The sequence below is a fragment of the Aquarana catesbeiana genome, linkage group LG11, assembly GCF_042186555.1.
Source record: "Aquarana catesbeiana isolate 2022-GZ linkage group LG11, ASM4218655v1, whole genome shotgun sequence".
Lineage (NCBI taxonomy): Eukaryota > Metazoa > Chordata > Amphibia > Anura > Ranidae > Aquarana > Aquarana catesbeiana.
In genome coordinates this window covers 235,230,030-235,257,393 of record NC_133334.1, presented here as the reverse complement: position 1 = coordinate 235,257,393, position 27,364 = coordinate 235,230,030, and the positions used below count along the sequence as shown (strand labels likewise).

At 42.1% G+C, this 27,364-nt stretch overlaps 1 protein-coding gene across 1 annotated transcript in view; it reads left to right on the top strand.

The window, feature by feature from the left end:
* The window catches only part of NUP93 (nucleoporin 93), a 47,403-nt gene that overhangs the window by 9,656 nt on the left and 10,383 nt on the right, over nucleotides 1-27,364 (top strand). Inside the window, exons 8-18 of the mRNA XM_073605531.1 lie at nucleotides 7,729-7,868; nucleotides 10,360-10,492; nucleotides 10,580-10,734; nucleotides 11,638-11,803; nucleotides 14,870-14,963; nucleotides 15,061-15,252; nucleotides 17,690-17,816; nucleotides 21,261-21,333; nucleotides 21,416-21,460; nucleotides 23,387-23,503; nucleotides 25,364-25,482. Coding sequence (XP_073461632.1) covers nucleotides 7,729-7,868; nucleotides 10,360-10,492; nucleotides 10,580-10,734; nucleotides 11,638-11,803; nucleotides 14,870-14,963; nucleotides 15,061-15,252; nucleotides 17,690-17,816; nucleotides 21,261-21,333; nucleotides 21,416-21,460; nucleotides 23,387-23,503; nucleotides 25,364-25,482 — 1,361 coding nt within the window. The remainder of the gene's footprint in view (nucleotides 1-7,728; nucleotides 7,869-10,359; nucleotides 10,493-10,579; nucleotides 10,735-11,637; nucleotides 11,804-14,869; nucleotides 14,964-15,060; nucleotides 15,253-17,689; nucleotides 17,817-21,260; nucleotides 21,334-21,415; nucleotides 21,461-23,386; nucleotides 23,504-25,363; nucleotides 25,483-27,364) is intronic.

Here is a 27,364-nt window from a genome sequence, read left to right as displayed (position 1 = left end):
TCTACCCACGCTTTACATTTCCCATTTCTTCCCCTTGTCTTGGCAACCTCCCCAATAAATGTGTTGATATTCAAACTTTTTCTGCTTCCTTTATTGCAACACCTTAAAGAGTAACTCCACTTTTGTTGAGAGAAAAAAAAATACCCTGCTGGGTGATGTTTGATTGGATTTTAACAAACTTTGTAGCAGATTCTTACCTGTTTTTGCTTTGAAAAAATAGCTGTTTGACCTTTTTTATGTCCTTTTGCTAACTGATTCCGATTGGGAGGGTCTGGTTGATTATAATCAGCTGGTGCACTCTGTTTTGTTGAGAAAAGCTGCAGGATATGCATCCTTGGGAATTGTTTAACTGTTGTGATTATCTCACCAACACTGAAATTCCCATTGCAAGTTGCTTAAAATTTGGCTTCTGAGTAAATCCATGAGCCAATCGCACAAGCAGGGAATGACATTTCTGGGGGCATTCTGTACACCATTGGTGTATTGCATTTAATGTTACAGACCATTACAATGGCTTGAGATTGAAAAAGAAAGATGATTCTTAATAACATATTACAGCATGGCTTGTGTATCAATAGTATATGCTATGATTTTTATTTGCTATATTTTTTCCTTCGAAAGTAGAGTTACCCTTTATCAAACCCAGAAAAGGGTGTTGATAATTTTATTACTCCTCTTGGCATTTCTATGCAGTGTCTGGTTTTAGCCTCTAGTAAGACTAGCCATACTTCACTAATTGCTTATAACTAAGAGGCCTTATTGGCCTTCTAGGACCTGGGAGGGTAGTGCCCCTCCACTTCAAGCAGACTTCTCTTTTGAAAGGATAAGTTTACCTTTTGGAACCTGTTACACCCATATTTAGGGTGTAACGTGCAACATGTTCAGCAGCCCCTGACACTGATAGTCTGCAGGAGTCCTGCATGGCACCATCGATCTTCTGATCACTGTTGCAATACTTTCCAGGCTCCTAAAGAAAATAAATTCTCGTAAATTCACATATTTTTTTTTTACCTGCACAAAATGTGCATTTATTATTTTTTATGGGGGGGGTCCAGCGCCCCCCTGTCCAGAACACAATAGCACAGCAGGGGAGATCGCTGTACTAACATTGGATAGTTAATACAGCGGCTTCTTCTGAGCAGTAACCCGCTGGATTGAACAAAAAACAAACTAGTTTCTTAAGCGTACCTCACGGGACACAGAGCACCATAGTAATTACTATGTGGGTTATAGGCCACCTTCAGGTGATGGACACTGGCACACCCTAAACAGGAAGTTGCCTCTCTATATAACCCCTCCCATACCGGGAGCATCTCAGTTTTTTCGCCAGTGTCTAAGGTTTTGGTCATGAGTGAAGATGTGCTCTGAAGAGCTCCACTGGAGGGATCCTTGCTGGATTTAAATAGCCTCCATAGACCGGATCCATCCAAAGTGCCACTGCGGCCAAGGTGGATGGTACCCGGGCCTCATATACGAAGCACAAGGTTTTGCCTGTAATGCCTCTTCTTGCAGGGCTGGACCCCGGGACCCAGGGCTTTTTGAGCATGCTTACATTACCTAAAGATTTTCCTGGCGGTGTGCTAATACAGGTCCAAGGGAGTGGAACCCCGATAAAAAGGTACCCGGTCCTTGAAGGTTTGCTAACACAGCCCGCCGTGATGGGTGAAGTTTGGATCTTTTTGTCACAGCAGTATCCTGCGGCGAGCATAAGGTAAGGGAAGAAGCCTAGGAACTGTAAAAAGGTCCACCTATGTTTTTTTACTTCCATGAGTAAAATGTTGTCATGCCTTAAATTCTCCACTAGAGGGAGTAAGTGCACATACCTTGGTACGTTGCTTCTCAGTCAAGCTCAGTGTCCAGCTAAAACAGCATGTGTGTTGTCACAGCAGCCAGGGGGGATTCCTAATCTCCACACTGCCTCCACACTGTCATCCTCTCCTGAAATACCAGATGTGGTAAGCCAGGGTGAGTCATTGGAACCAATTAGTGGTGCAGCTGCTTCTCACATCTCAGTCCCTGTATACGTGACTGAAGATGCATTTTCCGCCGCCCTGCTGGGCCTAAAAGGAAGATTACCGGCTTTAAATGCATCCTCCATCCAAAAGAATAGGAAGCGTGTTAGATCCCCCTCCCTCACCTTAGACCCTTTACCAAGGGGACAGTGGGTAGAGGATGAGGTGTTACCCTCAGGCGATCAGGAGGAAAGACAAACCGATTACTCCTCTGCAGAGGAAACAATGGTGGATATACTCTTTTCAGCCTCGTAATCTGAAAAATTGCTGGTGCGATCTCTTACGGAGATGGTTTGTTCCACTTTCAAGCTACCCCTAACGGAGTCAGCTGAAAGTTCTGTTTCTTCTTTGGGTTCCTTTAAAGCCTTCACAGCCTTTGCATGCGTTTCCTGTCCATGCATTATTGGAACAGCTTATTTTTGCTGAATGGGATCACCCGGATAAGCATTTTCTCCCTCCAAAGAGATTCTCAGTTCTCTGTCCCATGGAGGAGAAATTCACCAAAAAATGAAAAGTACCAGCAGTTGACGCTGCAATTTCCAGTAAGAATAAAAGTCTAACTTGTCCAGTAGAGAATGCACAAATGCTTAAGGATCCAACAAATAAAAGGTTGGAAATTCCTGTTAAAATCCTCTTTTCCTTTGGCAGGTGCGGTTACTCAGCCTGCAGTCGCTGCAATAGGCATCTGTCAATCCCTAAAGGACCAGTTTAGAGGTTCCTGTACAGCAAGCCCGGGATTTGGCCGAAGTACCAAGAGCTTTATGTTTTACCATAGATGCCATTAAAGATTCTATTCACCAGGCGTCCCGCTTTGCACTTGTGCTAGTACACATGCGTAGGATCCTGTGGTTAAAAAATTGGTCAGCCGAAGCACCATGCAAGAAGCTCCTGACTGAGTTACCTTTTCATGGGGATCGGTTATTTGGGGATGATTTGGACAAATTACATCCAAATGATTTCTTTCAAAAGAAAAATGAATAAACGCCCTTCATTTAAGTGGACTCTTTCTCCTGCACCAGGGGCATCCGCTTCTTGGCAGTGGCGACGGCCTCCCCTGTCTGACTCTAGAGGAAAATAGAGAGCCGAGTATAAGGGATTATTGCGGTGCCAACAATACAAAATTATAAAAATGATTACGTTTATTACAATTGATTAAAAATACAATTCATAAAGAGTACAAAAACTGGAGGAGCATAAAAAATATCTGTACAACCAATAGTAGATAGAGGTAGGTCAGGGTGTCCCTACTAGTTTCGCCAAGACATTGGCTTCATCAGGGGACAGGGTATGACAAAAAATGGTTGTAGTTCTACAAAAAGAAAAACATATAAACATTAATCAAGCAAAGAATATGAAAATAGACAACACAGTGCATGTCAATGGGTGACTGTATAAGGGTGCTATACAGGTATGGTCCTCTAGAGGAAAGCCTCAGGGTCAGGCCCAGGCACAAAAGAAGTCCTGGGGTCGGAAACCTGCAAAACAGAATTCTAGAGCCTCGTTATGAAGGGGTGCTCCCCCCACCCCCGCCAGAGTGGGGGGAAGACTTCTACAATACTCAGAAGTCTGGCAAGAGGAAATTCTGGACAGATGGGTCATCTCCACGGTGCCTCTAGGGTACAAACTAGAATTTCGGGAGTTTCCACCGTCTCGTTTTCTGAGGTCAAACGTTCCCAAAGATCCAGGGAAAAGGCAATCTCTGTTTGGGCACTAGACCGATTACTGGCTCAGGGGGTGATCATATAAATCCCCACAGAAGAGCAAGGTTTGGGGTTTTATTCAAACCTCTTTACGGTACCAAAACCGAATGGAGATGTCTAACCCATTCTAGAACTAAAGAATCGAAATCAGTTCCTGAAGATCCACTCTTTTCGCAGTGAGTTGATCAGGTCAGTGGTTTCTATCCTACAAGGAGGAGAACTTCTGGTGTCTATCGACGTCAGAGATGCATATCTGCATGTCACTATATTTCCCACTCGCCAAAGGTTTCTGCGGTTTGAGGTAGAACAGCAGCATTTTCAGTTTGTAGCCCTGCCCTTCGGGCTAGCTACAGCACCCCGGGTGTTTACAAAAGTTCTGGCTCCACCTCTAGTCAGGTTAAGGGCACAGGGCATAATAGTCTTGGCGTACCTAGACGATCTATTGTTAATAGACCAGTCGGTGGCCCGTTTGGAGCAAAGCGTGCGCATTACAACCAAATACCTGAAAAATCTGGGTTGAATTCTAAACCTAGAGAAGTCTTCCTTAATACAGCTAAAAAGGCTGGAGTACTTGGGTCTAATCAAAGACACAGCCCAGAAAAAGGTGTTCTTGCCTCAGGCAAAGATCAATGCCATAAGAGAGCTGGTGCAGATGGTCAGGTCGAAAAGAGATCTCTCCATTCGCCTTTGCATGAGGTTGTTAGGAAAGATGGTGGCTTCATTTAAAGCGGTTTCCTATACCCAGTTCCATTTGAGACTGTTGCAAAATAGTATCCTGTCTGCTTGGAACAAAATGGTTCAAGCTCTAGATTTGCCAAGCGGCTGTCCCCAAAGGTGTCCCAGAGCCTCAGTTGGTGCTCGATATCTGGGAATCTGCAGAAGGGGAAATCCTTCATACCAGTTACCTGGAAAGTGGTAACGACAGATGCCAACCTTTCAGGTTGGGAGCAGTACTGGAAAAGACAACTGACCAGGGACAGTGGTCCAGAACAGAAAGAGCCTTGCCCATCTACATCCTAGAGGCTTTTTTACCCTCTTAATCGTAGAGGAACACCAAAAATCATTTTCATGTCTCGAGGAACCCTTACTAAAAGCAAATTATCAGGGCTCAATAGGAACAATGCTCTATCTTGGTGGTCAATAGGAAGAATGTCCCCCTTAAAGTGGTGTTCAGAATGCCATCCTTAAAGACCGCTAAAAAGATATTTGGTGTCATGCCTCTGAAGACATCTGTTATGATGAAACATGTCAGGCAGGCTGACATCCGTACGCTGATTGCTGCAGCCGTTTGTTCCTATCATTGATGCATGCTGTTTTTAGCTTCAACTGTAAATTACTACAATAAAAGTTTTTTTATCTATCATTACGGGCTTCACTATGGGTCCTTCATTTTCTTTTCTCGGATATATGATGACTACATGCCTGAATGCCTAATTCTGAAGTGACCATTGGGAGATGTTTATATGTGAAGGAAATCCCACGGATGTTGTGGTCTGATGAGGGGTTCCAGTGGGCTGGATTTGCTGGATGCTATTGAGAATTTATCATCTATGCCTAATCCTTAACACCTTCTGGTAAGCAGACTACATTACCACGTGGTGACGAGTGACTCTTTCTACATCTGCACAATATATTTGGTGATTGGATTCCTCCCACTCTTCAATTTCATTTTGAACTTTTCAGAGCCGCAATAATTTTTATGCATGTAACGCTCAAGGAACCCCTAGCAACCTCTGGAGGAACCCTGGTTGAGAATGGCTGTCCTAGAGATTCACGCAGTGCGTCTGGCTCTGAAGCCCTGAACGTTCAGGTTACAGGATTGTCCTGTCAGGATCCAATCCGACAATGCCACAGCTGTGGCCTATATCAATCGCCAAGTAGGCACTAAGGGTCACGCAGAGAGTGGTGGACCATATTCTAGCCTGGGCGGAAAAGGATGTTCCTTGCCTATCGTCAGTCTTCATACCGGGAATAGAGTTGGCAGGCGGACTACTTGAGTCACCAGCAGTTGTTCCCGGGGGTTGGTCCATTCACCCCGAAATCTTTCTGACTATATGCCAAAGATGGGGGATCCCGGAGGTAGATCTTTTGGCGTCCAGGGTCAACGTGTAGTTGGTCATTTTTATATCAAGGGCAAGGAATCCACTCGCATGCGAGACAGATGTGTGGTGACCCCATGGGGTCAGTTTTACTGATTTAGGCTTTTTTTTCCCTATTCAGTTACTGTCACGGCTTCATTGTAGGATCAAACTGGAAAGAAAGCCGGTAATTCTTGTAGCCCCAGCATGGCCCAGAAGGTCCTGGTATGCAGAAATCGTAAAGATGGCGGTGGAGGATCCATGGTCCCTTTCACTACAGCCAGACCTACTCTCACAAGGGCCGATATTCCTACCTTACGAACTCTAAATTTAACGGCTTTGCTATTGAAACCCCATTCTGAAAAAACGTGGGCTTTCCGGGTCAGTTATCTCTACCTTGATTAATGCAAGGAAGCCAGCTTCCAGAATTATATATTATAGAGTCTGGAGGGCTTATGTTTCCTGGAGTGAATCCAAGGGTTGGCATCCTCGGAAGTATATCATAGGCAGAATTCTTGCCTTTCTACAATTGGGGGTAGAGATGAAATTGGCCTTGAGTACTATTAAGGGCCAAGTCTCAGCTTTATAGATCTTATTTCCAAGACCGCTTGAGTCACATTCTTTAATCCGGGGTTTTATACAAGGGGTGATTCGGATTAATCAGCCAGTTAGAACACCTTTGAACCCTTGGGACTTTTAACTTAGTTTTGTCAGTGTCACAAAAAAAGCAATTTGAACAAATAAAGCATACTCCCTTAGTCCTTCTGACAAGGAAGTTAGTGTTCTTGGTTGCTATATCCTCAGCAAGGAGGGTTTCGGCATTGGCTGCTCTTTCTTGTAAAGAGCCATACTTGATTATTCACGAGGACAGAGTGGGGTTGCGCCCTCGGCCAGGTTTTCTGCCAAAAGTGGTCTTAGGTTTTCACCTGAACCAAGATATTGTCTTGCCATCGTTTTTTCCAAAACCATGTTCCAGGGAAGAGAAGTCACTACATTGTCTTGATGTGGCGAGAGTGGTCAAAGTCTAATTGTAAAGATGACTGCTCAGATCCGGAAGACTGATGTCTTATTTGTACTGCCAGAAGGTCCTAAGAATGGACAGGCATTGTCGAAATCCACTGCCGCTGAGTGGATTCGGCAAGTTATAATTCACACTTATGAGTTAAGGGGTAAGATTCCACCTTTTCAAGTCAAAGCGCACTCTACCAGGGCGGTTAGCGCTTCTTGGGCAGTGCGTCACCAGGCCTCCATGGCTCAGATCTGCAAGGCCACAACTTGGTCTGCAGTCCATACATTCACCAGATTTTATCAAGTGGATGTAAAAAGAGCATGAGGATATCGCCTTTGGGTGCAGTGTGCTGCAGGAAGCAGTGTAGAGCCTCAAGTCTGTTGGCGCCCTACGGGTTGTGTCTCCCTCCCCTCAAATAACATTGCTATGGGACGTCCCACATAGTATTTACTATGGTGCTCTGTGTCCCTTGATGTATGATAAAGAAATTAGGATTTTTATAACAGCTTACCTGTAAAATCCTTTTCTTGGAGTACATCACGGGACACAGAGGTCCCTCCCCTCTTTCTGGGGTATATTTATATTGCTTTGCTACAAAAACTGAGGTGCTCCCGGTATGGAAGGTGTTATATAGGGAGGCAACTTCCTGTTTAGGGTGTGCCAGTGTCCATCACCAGAAGGTGGCTATAACCCATATAGTAATTAATTACTATGGTGCGCTGTGTACTCCAAGAAAAGGATTTTACAGGTAAGCTGTTATAAAAATCCTATTTTTGTGTCCTAGGCTTAAGAGACTGCAAAGATCAGTGGTGGTATTAATGCCATGGTTGATTTTTTTTTTTTTTTTTTTTTATATCACATTATTGTAAACAGCCATGCCTATGTTCTTATCTTATTCTCAATCGTGCTTTCTCCGGCTTAACCTACAGAATGTATCTGATGTTTGGTTGATGGTGAAGCAGATGACAGATGTCCTGCTAGTTCCTGCCACAGATACGCTGAAAAGTCGTTGCGCAGTCAAGATGCAGATGGGATTTGTGAGACAAGCGTTAAAATTCTTAGAGGACAGGTAAGATATGTAATTTTTTTTTTTTTTTTTTATCCGCTATCTACTGAAGTGGTCTCTCTTTTGTCTCTATTTGTATGCATCCATCTGTCTTGGCTAGCTCTGATTGTGCTATCTGCAGCCTGTCAATAGCATTAGCTATTTCTATAACATTCTAGTGTTTTTTGTTTTAGCCAGAGGGGTTTTGGTAATATAGGTACAAAAGGTTTACTATGTTTTCTATTCGTTTACCCGAGATATTTTTGATGCTGTTTTGATTATTTTCTTTTTCTTTAACCACTTCAGCCCCGGAAGAATTTACCCCCTTCCTGACCAGAGCACTTTTTGCAATTCGGCACTGCGCCGATTTAACTGACAATTGCGCGGTCGTGCGTCGTTGCACCCAAACAAAATTGACGTCTTTTTTTTTTCCCCACAAATAGAGCTTTCTTTTGGCGGTATTTGATTGCCTCAGCGGTTTTTATTTTTTATGCTATAAACAAAAAAACAGCGACAATTTTGGAAAAAAACACAATATTTTGTACTTTTTGCAATAATAAATATCCCCATTTTTTTTTTTTTTTTTTTTTTAAACTTTTTGTTTCTCAGTTTAGGCCGATATGTATTCTTCTACATATTTTTGGTAAAAAAACCCGCAATAAGCGCATATTGATTGGTTTGCGCAAAAGTTATAGTGTCTACAAAATAGGGGATAGATTTATAGCATTTTTATTATTATTATTATTTTTTTTTTTACTAGTATTGGCGGCGATCTGCTTTTTTTTTTTTTTTTTTTTTACAATTTTGACACATTTTTGGGACCATTGGCATTAATACAGCGATCAGTGTGATAAAAATGCATTGATTACTGTAAATATGTCACTGGCAGTGAAGGGGTTAACACTAGGGGGCGCTCAAGGGGTCAACTGTGTTTCCTGGGAGGTGATTCTAACTGAAGGGGGAGGGGACTGACTAGAGGAAGTGACAGATCGTTCTTCCTAGCTAATAGGAACAAACGATCTGTCATTCCTCTCAGAACAAAACACGGATTTGTGTGTTTACACACACACTTCCGTGTTTTGTCCCTCGTGCTCGCGATCGCATCGGCGCACCTGCTATATCGATCCCGCGAGCCGACGTATAACTACGACGGTTCGCGGGATCGTGCCGATCTACCGCAGTATGACAGCGGCTGGTCAGCAAGCGGTTAAAGAAAATCATACCCAAAGAAAGTCAGTCTGAGGTTGCTGACTTTAGAGTGTATCTTAAACCAAAGTGTGTGTGTGTGTGTGTGTTTTTGTGTTTTTTATTTTATTTATTTTTTTAAATGAGAAGGGACTAAATGTTAGGGAATTTTAAAAAAATTAGCATCGTTGGCCAAGAATGCAGCGAAATCATCCAATAGATATACCTGTTACGATGACCCCTTTTTGAGAGGATTTCTCTAACTTTGGAGAGATTTTTGTCTCCCTGTTGTCTACACACACCAAATGAACACAAACGGTAGAAGGAAAAGCTGCCGCAGGTTTTAGCAATTACTTAAAGTGATGTTAAAGGCACATGTTTTTCTTTTTAAATAATAAACACTTAACACTTACCTGCTCTTTACAGTGGTTTTGCAAAGAGCAGCCCCAATCACCCTCTTCTCGGGTTGCCCGCTGGCGCTCCTGTCCCCTCCCCCTCGCAGAGTGCCCCCATAGAAAGCTAGTTGCTATGGGGGGCACTCGAGTGTGCTTGCTCCCGAGCTGCCTCTGTGTGCCCACAAGACACAGAGCATGGCTTGGCCCCACCGCTGCTCTTCTGCACATCGCTGGATTGAGATGGGGGGGAGGGGAATGCTGCACACAGAAGGTGGTTTTTGAAAATTATTTTTATTGAAGTTTTAAACATAGTACAACCATGACACCCATAACGTGACAACACAAAAAGGAGAAAAAAAAAGAAATAAAAAGTAAGAAAAACTTAGAGTCCTACAACAGCATAAGTGGCCAGCATGGCCCTGACTAACAGTAGAGGACTATCTCAGGAGAAAAGCCAGCACACAGAATGAAAGTAAAAAAACCTTCAGCCTTTTTACAACCACTTTAATCGCGTACCTTACGCCGTATTCCAGTGATCATTGGATGGCTGGAAAACGGCTTGCATATAGGAATGAATGGGGCCCATGTGCACTTTAGAAATTGCTCTGCAAGGACATTTCACTAGAAAGGCTTGCGGCGCCACACACTGAAAATCGCTGGAACAGAGAACACGGCAAGTTATACTGAGGCGAGGATTTACAAACCGTGCACTCTCACTAAACTTGAACTTGCACTTTTAATCCAGTTTCTGGCATGCTGATCATCTATCTAACTTTATTATTTTCAGCCACTGTCTCAGAAAAAGTATGTGCCCCTAAGAGGAGTTGCCTCACTTGCAACAAGTTAGTTTGGCGGCCAGACATCTGACTTTTCTTAATGGCAGCGGGGTCTTTGTTTTACTACTGCTCATCTTTTTGTTCTTTTAAAATTTGCAGTTACCGGGACTACACTATGAAGAGTGTATATGCTAACCTACAACAGGCCCAACTCGGAGGAGTTCCTTCCACTTTTAATTTAGTGCGAAGCTTCCTTAATATCAGGCTTCCGGCTCCAATACCTGGGCTGCAGGTGGGTAAATCACACTTAATATGAATTGCTTATGTTGTGATGTGTCTGTAGAGAGAATTATTCTCATTCTTTCCTTTATGCCTTCAGGATGGAGAGTTGGAGGGCTATCCAGTTTGGGCACTCATCTACTACTGCTTGCGCTGTGGTGATACCTCAGCAGCTCAGCAGGTTGTAAACAGATTGCAGCATCAGCTGGGGGAGTTCAAGAACTGGTTCCAAGAATACGTACACAATGAGCGGAGGTAGTGGAATACGGCTGTCAGTCTTTTGTTGTATTTCTGAGAGTAATTGAAATCTTTGGGTATACTTTGCAAAATTATGGTGATATTACTTATTGATTTAGTCCCGGTTCACCCTGATGCGCTGTGATTTTGTTCCGTTTTTTGTCCTTTGTGAGGTGCGAATTTACATCGATTTTATTGCGAATTTCAGGAGTTGGACATAGCTGCAATTGATATTCTAGCCAATGGAATCATAATGTAAAAAAAAAAAAAAGGTGTTAACTTCCTGGTTTTTGTGGAGAGTAGTGTGGTGGAATTCGCACATATGTGAACCATCAATGCGATTCAAGAACGATTTACATTGATGTCTATGGAGACTAAATTCGCAACGCAGTAAACTCGCACAAGACCAATTTTTTTTAATCGCATCGCATTCGTAGAGGAATCGCAATGCATGTATGTGAACGACCGTCATTGAAAACAATGACTTTAGGGATGATATGCGAATTTAAAGTGTTTTTGTTGCATCGCATTCGTCATGAACTCGCATCAGTGTGAACCGGGCCTTATGGTCCATTTTCACTGGGTTTTCCACAGATGCATTTTCTATTGAAATCCATAGTGAAAAATCAAAACATGCCTTGAAGTGCAATTTCAATGCAGTGCACACACTGAAGCATGTTACACTGTTAATTTCAATGGGAAATGCATAAAATAAAAACCCCACAAGTGTAAGTAGGTCCTTACAGCAGAGGCTTCTTGTCTCCGTTATGGTCCTTAAGTCTGTAAATGGAAATGGATCTAAAACAGGAAATAAGGATATGTCCTCCCCTCCTTTTTTTTGGGGAAAATTCTTTTTATTAAATAGGATATGTCCTCTTTAAAAAGTGACAGATTTACCAGGTAAGGTTTCTTGCTTTCTAGGTTGCTCCCAGGGACAGAGAACAAACTTCGTCTCCATTACAGAAGAGCTGTAAGGTCGAGCACGGACCCTTATAAAAGAGCAGTATACTGTTTAATTGGCCGATGTGACATAGCAGATAATCATAGTGAAGTAGCTGATAAAACAGAAGACTACCTCTGGCTGAAGGTGAATGACTGCAGAATTATTTCTTTCATTTTTATTTCAATGTGCATATGTGAGCTTTGAGTGCCTATATTCAAGAGCTTACTGGTGGAATGATCAAACATTTAAAACTCGGCAGAGAAAAGTAACAGATTCCTCTGTAAACCCCTCTGCTAAGCAGCACTTACTCATTTCTCCCATCAGTTCTTTTACATGGGAGTGGCAAGAATTCTCAGGCCTGTATAAATTGAAAAATGTATTTTTAGTTGGAGCTTTGCCAGACCATTATATTGTACACTGTTCTAATCAGGTTGCTATTTACCTCTCTGTGGGTAGTTTTATGATCATTTAGGGTAGGTGGCAGTTTTGTTGTTTTTGGCATAGATGGTGCCAGCACTGTGGGAATACAACTGAGGGCAGGGAGATTTCTTGCTGGTCTTGAGTTCAGTGAAATATTCCAGTCTGTGGCCCACAAGAATCCATTCATATAAAACAGGAGGTCTCAGCCAATCTGCTTGCATTAATCGGAGTATAAAATTAAAGGAAATCACTGTGTAGAAGATGATTTCATACAAACTGGAAAATTAAAATTTGAAAATTTGGAGCTTGAACAGTGTCTGACATAGATTTGAGGTTTCTAATTTGTAGAATTATAACTAGCACTGTTTAAAATGGGTAACTCAACAAATTTGTTAACCAGCTCAGAAAAAAAATAGTTCATACAGCAATTGTATTAACAACACAAAATATCAGTCACAGAATGTTCCTGATCCCTGCGCTCATAGAAAAAGGTAAAATTGGTCATGCACAATTGGCTGCTGTTATAAAATCAACCAAACCATATACAATATGCAAAAAAGATATAAAATTATTCCAGCATTAACAGTGCTCTCTCAGTACTCCACACACTGTGTGCCAAAAAAGTCCAATATACATTAATCCTAGACGTTCATAAAGATGAATGATATAGCATGCACCTACTAAGCAATAAAATTAGGCACTATGTGCCAAATATTACAATGTGTGAAAATCATGAAAGTTCATAAAGATGAATGGTGTAACATGCATCCATGAGGCAGTGATAATAGGACGGATGCTATGTAGTTTGTTCCTCTTCTTTCCATGTCATATGAAATTGCGATTTCGATGAGGATTTTTAACTTTAAGTGATCATTTGCCAATTAAGGAGATTGGAGATACAAGGCTCGTTTATATTTGTGCTTCTGGTGAGTTTTACCATAGGAGAGAGAAGTTCACGTGGTATGGTGGTAACAGAATTCAAAGATCTCATCTGTCCTATTATCACTTCCTCATGGATGCATCTTACATCATTCATCTTTATGAACTTTTATGATGTTTATTGAAAGCGGAGGTTCACACAAAAATGGAATCTCCGCTTTTCGGAAACCTCCCCCCCTCCGGTGTCACATTTGGTACCTTTCAGGGGGGAGGGGGTGCAGATACCTGTCTAAGACAGGTATTTGCACCCACTTCCGGCATAGACTCCCACGGGAGTCTATGCCTCTTCCTGTCCCCCCCCCCCCCCCGCGCTGTCTGTGTGCACAGTAGGGAATCTGGAAGTGAAGCCGCAACGCTTCACTTCCTGTTTCCCTCACAGAGAATGGCGGCTGCAGCTGCCGAGGGACGGTTCGGCCTCAGGTGCCGACACCGCTGGATTCAGGGACAGGTAAGTGTCCTTATTTTAAAAGTCAGCAGCTGCAGTATTTGTAGCTGCTGACTTTTAAAAAAAAAAATTTTCACGGGACTCCCTCTTGAACTTTTTTGGCACACAGTGCGAGAGAACGCTGTTAATGCTGGATTGATTTTATATCTTTTTTGCGTATTGTATATAATTGTATTAACAAAACATCATATTTAAAAATTAGAGTTGAACAAAAGTCCTAAAAGATTATGTCATGCTGGTCTCTTTTGCAGGTAGAGCTCTGTAAAACATTAAAAATAAGTGCCAATTTTGTTTAAAATCCAGTAAGGCCTTGTCTCTCCCTGCTCTGCACACCTTCAGTTGTCCTATACCAGGGAGTCACTAGAGGCCGATCAGCTGACAACCTAAAGATTTACTGCTACTGATAGTGGAGGAAGCAGGAATGACACAGACTGTACTGATAAGAGGGCAGATTAGGGAGGGATAAAAGAAAAGCTGACAGAACAAACTCTGCTGCCAGGGAGACAAAAAAGAATTATGGGTACACACTGTCTAAAAATCATCCAGTTCCTGCTGACTTTCAGTCAGTGTGTGTACAGCAGTGTCCAACAGAAGCTGGTCTAACGACCTGCTATTGTCAATTGACATGCTGCAAAATCTGTATCCAATCAGCTCTTGCAGCCAGTGGCTGTGAGCACTGATCAGTGTGTTCTGGGGAGGGGAGGGAGTCCCCATGTCAGAATACTATAGCAAAGTGGGGGAGATTGCCACACCAACATCGCATGTGTTGGTATGGAGATCTGTTCAACACTGGTTTGAATGAAAAAAAAAAAAAAACTTTCGGTGTGTACTGGGCTTTAAAAGGATAGTGTCCTATCTTATCTCTGATATTCTTTCCTTTTCCCCTCAACAGCAGCTGTGAACCTGAGCACTGGCAGCTACTGCAACCTTCCCCTTTGGCTGAGCCTGGACATAAGATCAAGGCTCACATTTTATCACATTTTAATTGCAGAAAGTGACATATAGTTTTTGAGGCCAAGAAGAGGGGTGAATTATTGGCGAGGAAGTGACTGCTCTGGGCTTGAACAAAATGGCAGCCTCCAGCAAGAAGAAACAAGAGTAATGCTGGAGGCAATTTACAGAACACACTAATTCTGAAAGCGTAATTATTAATGTGGAATCTACTGTATGTTGCTTGTTAAAGAACATACATTTTTATCAAGTTGTTATTGGTTTCACACAACCAGCTTGAACATTCTCTTTTTTGAGTGGTTGTCCATGGTAGCACAGAGCTGTAGTATTACTTGTGTGTGCAGAGCTGTGGTTACTATCTTTGTATGTGTAGCCATAGTTATAACCTGTATACTTGGAGCTGTAGATATTGTATACAGCAGTTCCTTTTGCTGATCAATCTGTGTTTTATCTAGTTGAATCAAATTTGCTTTGATGAAGACACCAGCAGCTCAGCTCAAGACAGATTGACATTACCACAATTTCAGAAGCAGCTTCTTGAAGATTATGGTAAATATTATGAATACTGCATCTCTTGTATAGCACACGTTTTTGAGTTATAGAACGGATTACATTACTAATTTTTTCTTTTTTTCCTTTTCCTCAGGCGAGTCTCACTTTGCAGTGAACCAGCAACCATTTTTATATTTTCAAGTTCTTTTCCTGACTGCTCAGTTTGAAGCTGCGATTGCCTACTTGTTCCGCATGGAGCGGACGCGTTGTCATGCTGTGCATGTTGCTTTGGCTCTCTTTGAACTCAGACTACTACTAAAGTCCTCTGGGCAGAGTGCACAGTTATGTGAGTACTCATGATGTCTGAAAGGAGAAACGTTCTCATTGATAAGAAGTTTCTACATTCTGTCTGTTTTTGTGGGTTTAACACCACTTATGCTGGCCATACACGGTTCGAATTTCGAAAGAATTTTCTTTCGAAAATCGTATCAAAGAATTTTCGTACGAATTTTGCACCATTAGTGGGCTGCAACAAGGCCGGTTTTCGTGCGGTAATCAAATTTGAGGAATCAGACATATTGGAAATTTTTTGAAAAACAAACAATTTTCTAATCAATGATGGGAGAATCGTGCGAGAAATGTAATAAGAAAAGAAAATTTACGGAGAGAAAAGAAGATTCCCGCCCACGAAAGTTCTTTTCTGTAGCAACATGAGGTGAAATTGAAGGCTTGGTCGGCCTAATTTCGAAAATCAATGGTGGCGCCATCGGATCACAAAAAAACAAACTTTCTGATTTTGAAAAGAAAATTTGTTCAAAATTCGACCATGTATGGCCTGCTTTATAGCTTCAACGGCTATCTATTCATTTATCCACAGTTTGTTGCCCGGACAGATTTTCACTTTTCTGCCTGGCAGTGGGAAAACTGTATGTTCTGCAAAACTGTAGAGCGGGTAACAATGCAATTCAAAGGGTGATATTTTTGTTTCCTGGTGTGGTTCACACTCAACCACTAGATGGCAGGGCATTTCTTTTAGATAACTGCTTTATATTTCAATCTGTTTATTGAAGGTAACGCAGTAAAGAGAACTAATAAAAGACATGTGGTCGCCATTCTTATAGTGAGGTGCCATATAGTGAGTAGTAGTAATAAAATTGTCATAGAAGAAAAAGAGAGCATTTGCCTCATTTAAGGTTTGTACAATATAAACTTGATATGTTATTGCCATCCTAATTCATACAGTACCGCATATCATGTTGCATATTTATATACACAGCACTTCCATGTCATGAGCAAGGTAAAGAAGATCAGTCAAGCCTTATCTAAAAATTCTGATCCGTACAATTACAGGTTTACTTTTGACTTTAAATAGTTTGTTTGGGTCAAGCCAGCCAAAACCAATGATTTTTGTTACTAACTGATGTGGCCGCTGTATGCACTCTACTATACTGTAGTAGCATGTATTGCATAGGTAAGCGGCTCTGCGTTCCAGCAGCAGTACAAGTGATTTCACAATGTGCTGCCTGAACTAAATTTAGTCAGCTGGAATGCTTATCTGCCATTCAGGAGAAACCTTGTTTTTTTTTTTTTTTTTAGTGATTAGAAGGCTTTCTCTTATTGGCCATTCAGTGAAAGCCTTGTATTCAGTGATAAAAATACAAAGCTTCTCCTGAATGACCGAGAAGCATTAAGGACAGCTTGACTTCTTTCCGGCAGCAGACAAAATTAAGGCAGTACTGCTGTAGAACTCCCGATGCTTATTGTATGTAGCTGATGCTACCACAGTATAGTAGTGTATACAGTGACTGAATCAGTATCAGAAATTTAAATTAAAAGTAAACCTGGAATTCTACTTTAAATTTGCAAATTCTGGCTGTGTATTTAAATTTGTCATTACTTTGACCAGTTGGTTTGTACATTGGGATATATAGGTGATCTGCAGCTGGGGACAGAGCAAATGTAGGTGGTAACTAGTGCACTCTTTATATCCCACAAACTGATACTTTAGCACTGCCATCGCCATCAAGTAAAGAATAAGATCATCGGGTCAATTCCACTGCCTGTTTACAGAAATTATTTTGCTAATGTTTGGCTAATTCAGCTACATTTCAGAGGCTATGAAAACCATAAGTAAATACCCCAGGTCTGCTGTGCTGAACCTAACCAGGCGGTGGAATATTAGATGTATAGGATGTGGTGTTTTTAATACCATACGTATGAGGTTCCCTGTTCCACACTTTTTTTCACAAATTGTCAGGCTTTATTAAAATTATTTCATTATTACCAGTTTTTGACCAAAGCGAATGGCATAGGGAGCATTATAGAAGCTCTTTTACTGCAGAACATCTTTTTATTAGCCACTGCATTATGTTTAGTTTGTATGACACTTTCCTCTTTTAATATAACTGATTAAAACAAAAACAAAACTCTTATACTGCCACACTTTCATTACTCCACCCCCCCCCCCCCCCCCAAAGCATCCTGAATATCTACCCTGAATATGTGCTGTGCTACAGGTTTCTTCCCATTTTACAGTAACATTTAACATTGTTTTTACAGATCTGTACACTTAAAAACATGACCGATGGCTAGTGATTATTACCTTGTTTTTAAGTGTATGTTAAGTGTATGTATATACAAAGCTCCTTTTTATTTGGCAGGATATCCTATAACCATGTCTGATGTATAGATATATAGATGGACCATAATTTAGAATATATTGCATTTATAGCACTATGCCTAATAGTTATATTAATAATGTTCATCTTTTTGTTTCTGTCTAGTGAGTCAGGAAGCGGGGGACCCTGTTGGTATTCGACGTCTAAATTTTGTCCGCCTTCTAATGCTTTACACTCGAAAGTTTGAGCCCACTGATCCACGAGAAGCCTTACAGTACTTTTACTTTCTCAGGTAAACAGAATAACTTTTTTAATTCAGGCTAGCAAGGCCTACAACCTGTCTGAGATTTTTTTTTCTCAACGTTGGATTGAATCATAAAGGTTTACACTTTTAATCAAATGTGAAGTTTATTGAGCATAAAAGTCAATACAGGAGAGTGCATTCAATAGGCATGGTGCAACAGGCACCAAACAGAAAATTAAAAAAAAGAAAAGTGTAAACATCTGACATTATACCAACAATGATGTTGCTAGGCATTGTTGTGTGCAGGTGAGGCCTGAGTACACATGTCCAGAGCAGGTGTGGGTGATGGTGGCACCCATTGAGGAGATCTATCAATAGGGTCTAAAAAACAGATGGCATTAATCCGTGCATGAGGAGGGGTTATCCACCCACCTGTCCCAGATTTTGTTATACTTGCCGGGGCATCCTCGGTGGGTGTATGTGGAGTATGGGACCTTTTTGTATGGAAGGGTGAGGTTAACGGCCCTTTTCCATAGCTGGGGGGGGGGGGGGTAGTTCTAAGCCACAGTTGGGCTATCTGCATTCTGGCAGTGAATAGGGTTTCCTGTAAAAATATCATCCAGTATTTCTCCTCTGAAATGGGGAGGAGGCCGAGTAGGCATTGACGTGGGCATAATGACAGGGGAGAACCCATGCGGTCATGAAGGGATTTAACAATTTGTGACCAATAGTGCTGGACGGGTGGGCAGGACTATATTAGGTGGTAGAAATTGCTGTCAGTAGCACCACATCTGGGGCAGGTTGGGCTGGCATCTGACTTGTATTTGAATAAACGGGAGGGGGTAAGGTAAGATCTATGAACGATATAGAGGTAAGGCGGTCCGAGAGTTTAGGGGATACTTTTTTGCAGGATTCTAGAACTTCCCCCCACTCCCCATCCTCCATCTCCCCCAGGTCCGTCTATAAAGGTTTACATTTAGGGCACTTTCACACTGAGGTGGTGGGGGCGGTAGCAGTAAAGCGCCACTGGCAAACCACCTTGTCCCTATTTGGATTAGACAAGGGCCTTTTCCCCACAACCAGTTTCCCCTGCTGCTTAAGTAAACAAGGGGGTTGGGTCAATGACGTCATGGAGTCAGTGAGTTGTCAGTGATGTAACTGACCACACATGGACACATCCGTGTTTGGTCAAGGACCTCAGAGGCAGGGCCACCCAGGGGCATACATTGTCCATACATGGACTCGTCCTTGTTTGGAAAGTTGCGTCACCGGGTGGCCCTGCAACATCCCTTACCAAACATGTATGGGGGTCAATGTTTGGTCAATGATTTCACTGGGTGGCCCATCCCTTTTATGATGTTATTGACTTCACCACTTTGTTTACTTAAGCGGGGGGAAGAGGTATTAGTGGGAGCCAAGAGATGGAGGGATTGTGTCATCGGGCGGCGGGTGCGATTGACAATGGATGTACATTAGGGGACAGTTGTGTGTGTGTTTTTTTTTTTTTTTGTTTTTGTTTTTTTTTAGAATTCGTTCTGCTGGGGGGTTGAGGAGCTGGGATCTGGGGGCCCCCCTTGTTGTGGGGAAAAAGGCCCTTGTCCTCATCAACATGGGGACATAGTGCTTTGAAATACCAGGCACATGTCCTAGTATGGTTCAGAAGGATGGGGGCTCATTCCCCCAAAGGACCTGGTATTGAATACAGGGGAAATGCTTGTTTGTTTTTTTTTTTTTTTTTTTTTTTTTTATTTCGGCTTTTTTGTTTCGGCTTTTTTGTTTGTTCTTTCGCTGGCAGTGGATGAGCCACTGGTTAAGGATGCTGGTGTGTGCCATCAAGCTAGTAATTGTATATATTCATTAAATAGCATGTGGTTAGACCATGACTTATTTAACAAATGTATTTTGTTTACTTTTTTGTGAATTGACTCTTAAGGCTCGTACACACTATAAGAAAATCGGGTGAACATTTTCGTCCAAAGAATTTTCATACGATTTTTGTATAGTGTGTACACAACTTTCGACAGCCGATTCCGAATTTATAAAATTCCCGAAGGGATAAACTCCAAAATTTTTCAGGGGAACAGAACGAACAATTCTCGTTTAATGTGTACTGTTTTCGTATGATTTTCGTACAAGAAAAATCAGAAAAGAAAGACTGCGCATGATCAGAAACAACAAAAAAAAAAAAAAACCTTTGTTGTATGAGAATTTTCGCATAATTTTCGTTCATCGGTTCCGTTTTGCTGTGAAACAGCAATCGTTCACCCCACTTTAGACCAATCATTTATTATTTTTGTTGTAAATACCGCATAAACCTGTAGGGAATTGACCTTTTCATTATCGCATGCAATATTTGGATACATGGCCCTGATATCCTTTAGTGAATTGAGCTCTGTGTCCCCGCTGGTGAACTGCTCCCGCCTCAGTTCTTCTGGTTAATGATTGTCCCTGGGAGAGAATATGATAGAAATTCCAACATTTTACACTTGTCATGGAAACAGGAATAGTAGGAAAAGCTTCCATTTTGGGTCACCTGTTCTGGTGACAGCTGTCTAAAGAGGGATTTCCTCTCACCTCAGGGATATAGTCACTTCTTTCCTGTTGAGTCTCCAGGACAGGAAGTGGGAGGACATCTTCCTAAGGAGACACAGGCAACAGAAAAAGTGTGACGGGTACTAACTATTGTCTACGTTATTCAAAATGAAGACAATATTTTGGCTAGAGATTTAATTTTTAATATTACTTAAAGCAGAGTTCCACCCATTTAAAAGTCAGCAGCTACAAAAAGTGTAGCTGCTGACTTTTAATAATCAGACACTCGCCTGTCTCACAGTCCAGTGATGCGTGTCCAGGAAGCCCCGCTCCAATCCCCCTCCTCTCTGCGGCACCGGCATTCTAACTGTGGGCACCCGGCTGTGGCTTCACAGCCGGAAGTGAGCTGCGCTGCGTGCTGTGAATGGCTGGGCAATCTTCTGGGACCTGTGACGTGTCCCAGAAGATTGCAGGGAGGGAGGGGGAGAGGTGATCTTCCTTCCGGCGCCAGGGGAGGAAGTGGGAGCTGGTTGCCTGTAAAAACAGGGTACCCGCTCTCCCATCCCCCCCAAAAAAATGACATGCCAAATGTGGCATGTCAGGGGGTCACCAGCACTTAAAGCAGAAGTTCCATTTTTGGGTGGAACTCCGCTTTAACAATGATTTCAGTTTTCAATACTGCCTTCAGCTCATTATTATTAATGAGGGATGCGTGATTATGGCGATCGTGCTTACTGATCAGTTGCTCCAAGATACAGGTTGTTAGGAAAGGTTCTGCATAGAGCCGTCTGAATACCTATGCTGCAGGACAGTCACTTGGGTTAGAATGTCTTGCAGATGTGATAGATCCGGATCTCTCTCATATAGATATTGTTTTTATTGTCTTATCCATTACAAGAATAAGGGTTCTATGTCTGTAGACTGGCTTTCATTTTCATCATTTGAACCCATATCTTGTAGAAATGAGAAGGACATTCAAGACAAGAATATGTTCCTGAGATGTGTCAGTGAACTGGTGATCGAGAGTCGGGAGGTACCCATGTTTCCTTTCTTTAATGACTGACTGCATTTAATGTCTGTAACAAAATTCTCAATTGTTTTTAATTTTTTTGCAGTTTGACATGCTTCTGGGAAAGCTAGAAACCGATGGCACCAGAAAGGTAAATTGCTACATAATCCTGACCCCGCACCTAAAAAAAAAAAAAAAAAAAAACAACGCTAAATTAGCTTGTGGCTCCAAAAACAGACGTGAGTTGTATTTTCATCAACTGCTGACTTCCCAAAAGATCTAGTTAGCCTGGGGAAAGTCCCATTGTGCCTCAGGCACATGCACTGTATGCTACTTGTTAATGACCACATTGCTTGGTATATGTTATGTCTTATAAGTACAGTTGTGCTCATAAGTTTACACACCCTGGCAGAATTTACGATTTCTTGGCCATTTTTCAGAGAATATGAATGATAACACAAAAACATTTCTTTCACTCATGGTCAGTGTTTGGCTGAAGCCAAGTATTATCAATCAACTGTGTTTACTCTTTTTAGATCATAATCACAACAGAAATTACCCAAATGACCCTGATCAAAAGTTTACATACCCTGGTGATTTTGGCCTGATAACATGCACACAAGTTGACACAAAGGGGTTTTAATGGCTATTAAAGGTACAATCCTCACCTGTGATCTGTTTGCTTGTAATTGGTGTGTGTGTGTGTGTATAAAAAGGTATCAATGAGTTTCTGGACTCCTGACAGACCCTTGCATCTTTCATCCAGTGCTGTACTGACGTTTCTGGATTCGGAGTCATGGGGAAAGCAAAAGGTAGTTGAACTGTATAAAACGGAAAGGGATGTAAAAGGTTATCCAAGGAATTGAGAATGTCAATCAGCAGTCTTCAAACTCAAATCAAGAAGTGGAAAATGAGGGGTTCTGTTGAAACCAAACCACGGTCAGGTAAACCAACTAAAATTTCAGCCACAACTGCCAGGAAAATTGTTCGGAATGCAAAGAAAAACCCACAAATAACTTCAGGTGAAATACAGGACTCTCTGAAAACATGTGGTGTGGCTGTGTCAAGATGCACAATAAGGAGGCACTTGAAGAAAGATGAGCTGCATGGTCGAGTCACCAAAAGAAAGGCATTACTATGCAAATGTCACAAAGTATCCTGCTTACAGTACGCTAAACAGCACAGAGACAAGCCTCAAACCTTCTGGCACAAAGTCATTTGGAGTGATGAGACCAAAATTTAGCTTTTGGCCACAACCATAAACGCTACGTTTGGAGAGGAGTCAAGAAGGCCTATGATGAAAGGTACACCATTCCTAGTGTGAAACACGGAGGTGGATCGCTGATGTTTTTGGGCATGTGTGAGCTACAAAGGCACAGGAAATTTGGTCAAAATTGATGGCAAAATGAATGCAGTATGTTATCAAGAAATACTGGAGGAACATTTGCATTCATCAGCCAAGAAGCTGCGCATGGGATGTACTTGGACATTCCAGCATGACCATGGTCTAAAACACAAGGCAAAGTCGACCTGTCATTGGCTACAGCAGAATAAAGTGACGGTTCTGGAGTGGCCATCTCAGTCTCCTGACCTACAATATCATTGAGCCACTCTGGGGAGATCTCAAACATGCAGTTCATGCAAAACAGCCCAAGAATTTACAGGAACTGGAGGCTTTTTGCCAAGAGGAATGGGCAGCTTTACCATCTGAGAAGATAAAGAGCCTCATCCACAAATACCACAAAAGACTTCAAGCTGTCATTGATGTTACACGGTATTAAGAACTGGGGCATGTAAACTTTTGATCAGGGTCGTTTGGGTAGTTTCTGTTGTGATTATGATCTAAAAAGAGTAAACACAGCTGATTGGCTGAAGCCATTTATTATCAAACACTAACCATGAGTAAAAGGAAAAGTTTTTGTGTTTTATCATTCATATTTTCTGAAAAATGACCAAGAAATCATAAATTCTGGCAGGGTGTGTAAACTTATGAGCACAACTGTATGTGAACTAATGTATAGCAGGATTTAACAGTTCTACCTATGACTTTTTTTTGCATTATACTTTGTTTTGACAGCCTGGTGCAATTGATAAATTTACAAGAGACACAAAACCAATTATTAGTGAAGTGGCATCTGTGGCAGAACAGAAGGGCTTGTTCGAGGAAGCAGCTAAACTCTATGAGTTGGCCAAGGTAGTGTGTGCACATATTTTTTTAATGTGTAATTAAATTATTCAGAAATATTATTTATGTGTAATTTGAAGGAGAATTCCAAGAAAAACTGAAATGAAAATCTTTTTGTGGCAGATTTCCTAGGGCCCTTAGAATGTACTTGGTAAAATAGTCATTATGTTCTTCAGATGTCAGGATACAGTCTTGTCTAGAATTAAATCTCTCGTATTTAAAGAAGTCTCAGCAGTAAAACAATTTTACCAGCTGGTCCAGTGGTTCATGGTAAAAAGAAAGGCCTCTGCCTCCTGCATTAATTTCTCTTCCCCACCTCCCTCTGTAAGGCTCATTCTCCTCTTCTCTGCCGACACCTGTATAGTCTCCTGCCCCCTGTAGGTTTTTTCCCTCCTCTCCCCCTGCCAATCTCATCGTTGTCGTCTTTCTGTCATTCACCTTGCATGAACTGCTTGACCATACAAAACCTGAATCTCCTGCGCTCAAAGGTGGGCCCAACAGTGGTGCTTGTCTAGGCTCTTGTCCTGGCAAGTCTGGATAAGTGCCACCTTGCTGCCCTCAAAGGACTGGGGATGTCTATGCACTGAAATCTTAAAAAATAGAACAGAGGGCTCACAGGCCTAGTGCATCATCCTCAATAAAAATCAAATATATGCTCACATTACAGCAGTTTAAACAGCCAGCAGCTTTCTGTCCACGGTATAGTCTATAGCATAACAGATGGAATGTCCCGCAGCAGAACTGGCTAACGCCATTCGTCATATTCATCTCCTTATGAGCACTGCGGTCAAATGACACGATATCAACCCTGCTAGCTCATGATCCGGACCACCTAAAAAGACAGGACCAAGTGCTGCATGTGCTTTGTCCCTTAAGGTACAAAGGTACAGAAGGAACTAAGAAAAACTTTGAGACTTCTTTAAACCAATGAACTTGGGATCTTAAAGGCAAGTTTTTTTCTTGTGTGTGCTATGGCTCAGCCTTACCCCCCTCTCTCTTCTGATTGGCTCACTGGCTGTGATTGACAGCCAATGGCTCCCGCTGCTGCCTCAGCCAAGGAAATAGGATAGTCCCCAGAGAGCCGATGCCCTTGTGCACATCGTTGGATTGCGAAGGGGGCTCAGGTAAGCATTGGGGGGGGGGGTTTACCTTCATGCATTGAATGCATGAAGGTAAAAAAACTTTGACACTTCAGAACCACTTTTAATTGTGGGTGATTTTTTTTTTTAGGTTTCTTAGAAGGGTTTACTGTCCTGGGACTGTCATTTCTCATATTGCTTTTGACAAAATATCAGGGATATAACAGGGATTTTATTTTTTACAGAAAAGCTCCCTATATACTGTTGGGGGATGGCGTAGGGCCTATTCACACCACTCTTGATGCAATTCTGAAACCCCAAGCGCATTGTACTGCTACACCCAGCAACGCATCGCCAGTTATGGTGCCTAGTGTGCTGAGAAAAATGCACCCTGCACTATTTTTCATGCTCTGTGTTTCAGGTCAATCATTTTTCAAATGGGCTGTCTAACACAGCAAGACACATTATTTCTCAATATGCAGCACATTGCATTCTAATGTGAATGGGCCCTCAGTAAGCCACTTGCTGGTGCATGAAAAACAAGAATCGTGGAGACTCCCAGATTAACTTTAGAACCTGTTGCAGTCTTGCCATGATGAGGCAGAAGTTTGATTTTGACAGATGTTAAAAAGGCAAAGGCCATTTTTTAAAATGACTAAATGTCTTGCATGGCGATTATATGAATTTTTAACAAAACCCAAGTAGAAATATGTGGTTCTTAATCTGACAACTGTTTAGACCCTGTTGCCTAGTTTGCCGTCTTTTTATTCATTTATTTATTTCTCTTTAGAATCCAGACAAAGTTTTGGAACTGACAAACAAGTTGTTGAGTCCTGTGGTTGCCCAAATCGGCACTCCACAGTCCAACAGAGAACGTCTGAAAAACATGGCTTTTTCTATTGCAGAGAGGTAAGGACCTATACATTTTGTAGCAAATAGGGTAATACAAATGTGAATGAAGCTGCTATACACAAAGTGCTAAACACTTGACCACAATAAAAATACATAGATAAAGCGCTCACAAACATAAACCTATCATAAGTGAAAAAAACACTATGTAAAGTCCATAAAAAAACTGAAAAAATGCTTCACATCTGGTGTGCCAACAGTGCAGAAAAAATGTTTCAGAGAATTTTTCAGGCGTACCAAGACACCCCCACATGTGTCCCCACTCACCAGAGCACAATGACACCCAGCTTTTCAGTCTGGGGGTCAATAAGGCTTGTACCGATATCCAAAGGACGTCAAGCAGAATGAATGGTGGAACTTGTTGATAAATGTTTCTTCAAGATGATAAACAGGTACCCAAAAGGAAAGAGATGGACTAATAGTGAAGTAAGCTAGGGCTTTATTGTGCATAAAAAATGCATTTATTTTATTTTATGCCTGCTTTTACCTTACCTTTCATGGGGAGCTGCTATTTGGAGAAGACTTGGACAAATATAGCCAAACAATTTCTAGTGGGAAAAGTACTCTTTTGGCAGTCAAAAGAAAGTATAAACACCCGTCATTTAAACGGGCTCGTTCCCCTGCGCCAGGGGTTTCCGCCTCTAGGCAGTGGCGACGGCCTCCACCGTCAGACTCTAGAGGAAAACCTCAGGTTCAGACCCAGCCTCAAAAGAAGTCATGGGGTCGGAAACTTGCAAAGCAGAATCCTAAAGCCTCATCATGAAGAGGCAACGCCCCTCACCAAAGTGGGGGGGAGACTTCTGCAATTTTCAGAACTCTGGCAAGAGGAAATTCAGGACAGATGGGTCATCTCCACGGTAACGCTGGGGTACAAGCTGGAATTTCGGGACTTTCCACCGTCTCATTTCCTGAGGTCAAGCATTCCCAAAGATCCAGAGAAAAGACAATCTCTGTTTCAGGCACTAGACCGATTAATATCTCAACGGGTGATCATACAGATCCTCACAAAAGAGCAAGGTTTGGGGTTTTATTCAAATCTTTTTATGGTACCAAAACAAATGAAGATGTCAGACCTATTCTAGATCTAAAAAATCTAAATCAATTCCTGAAGATCCACTCCTTTCGCTTGGAGACAATCGGATCAGTAGTTTCTATCCTAGGAGGAGAACTTTTGGCTTCTATCAACATCAGGGATGCATATCTGCATGTTCCTTTATTTCCTGCTCGCCAAAAGTTTCTGCAGTTCGAGTTAGAACAGCAGCATTTCCAGTTTGTAGCCCTGCCCTTCGGGCCAACCACAGCACCCCAGGTGTTCACAAAAGTGCTGGCCCCACCTCTAGCCAGGTTAAGGGCACAGGGCATAACAGTCGTAGCGTACCTAGACAATCTATTGTTAATAGACCAGTCGGTGGCTCGTTTGGAGCAAAGCGTACGCACTACAACCAGTTATCTGGAAAGTTTGGGTTGGATTCTCAACCTAGAGAATTCTTCCTTAATACCGCTAAAAAGGCTGGAGTACTTGGGTCTGATCATAGACACAGCCCAGGAAAAGGTGTTCTTGCCTCTCAGGCAAAGATCAACTCCATAAGAGAGCTGGTGCGGATGGTAAGCTCAAAAGGCGATCCCTCCATTCACCTCTGCATGAGGTTGCTAGGAACCATGGTGGCTTCATTCATAGCAGTTCCCTATGCCCAGTTCTATTCGTGACTGTTGCAAAACAGTATCCTGTCTACTTGGAACAAAATTCAAGCTTTAGACTTGCCAATGCGGCTGTCCACAAGAGTGTCCCAAAGCCTCACTTGGTGGTTGCTAACCCAGAATCTGCTGAAAGGATAATCCTTCAGACCAGTCATCTGGAAAGTGGTAACGACGGATGCCAGCC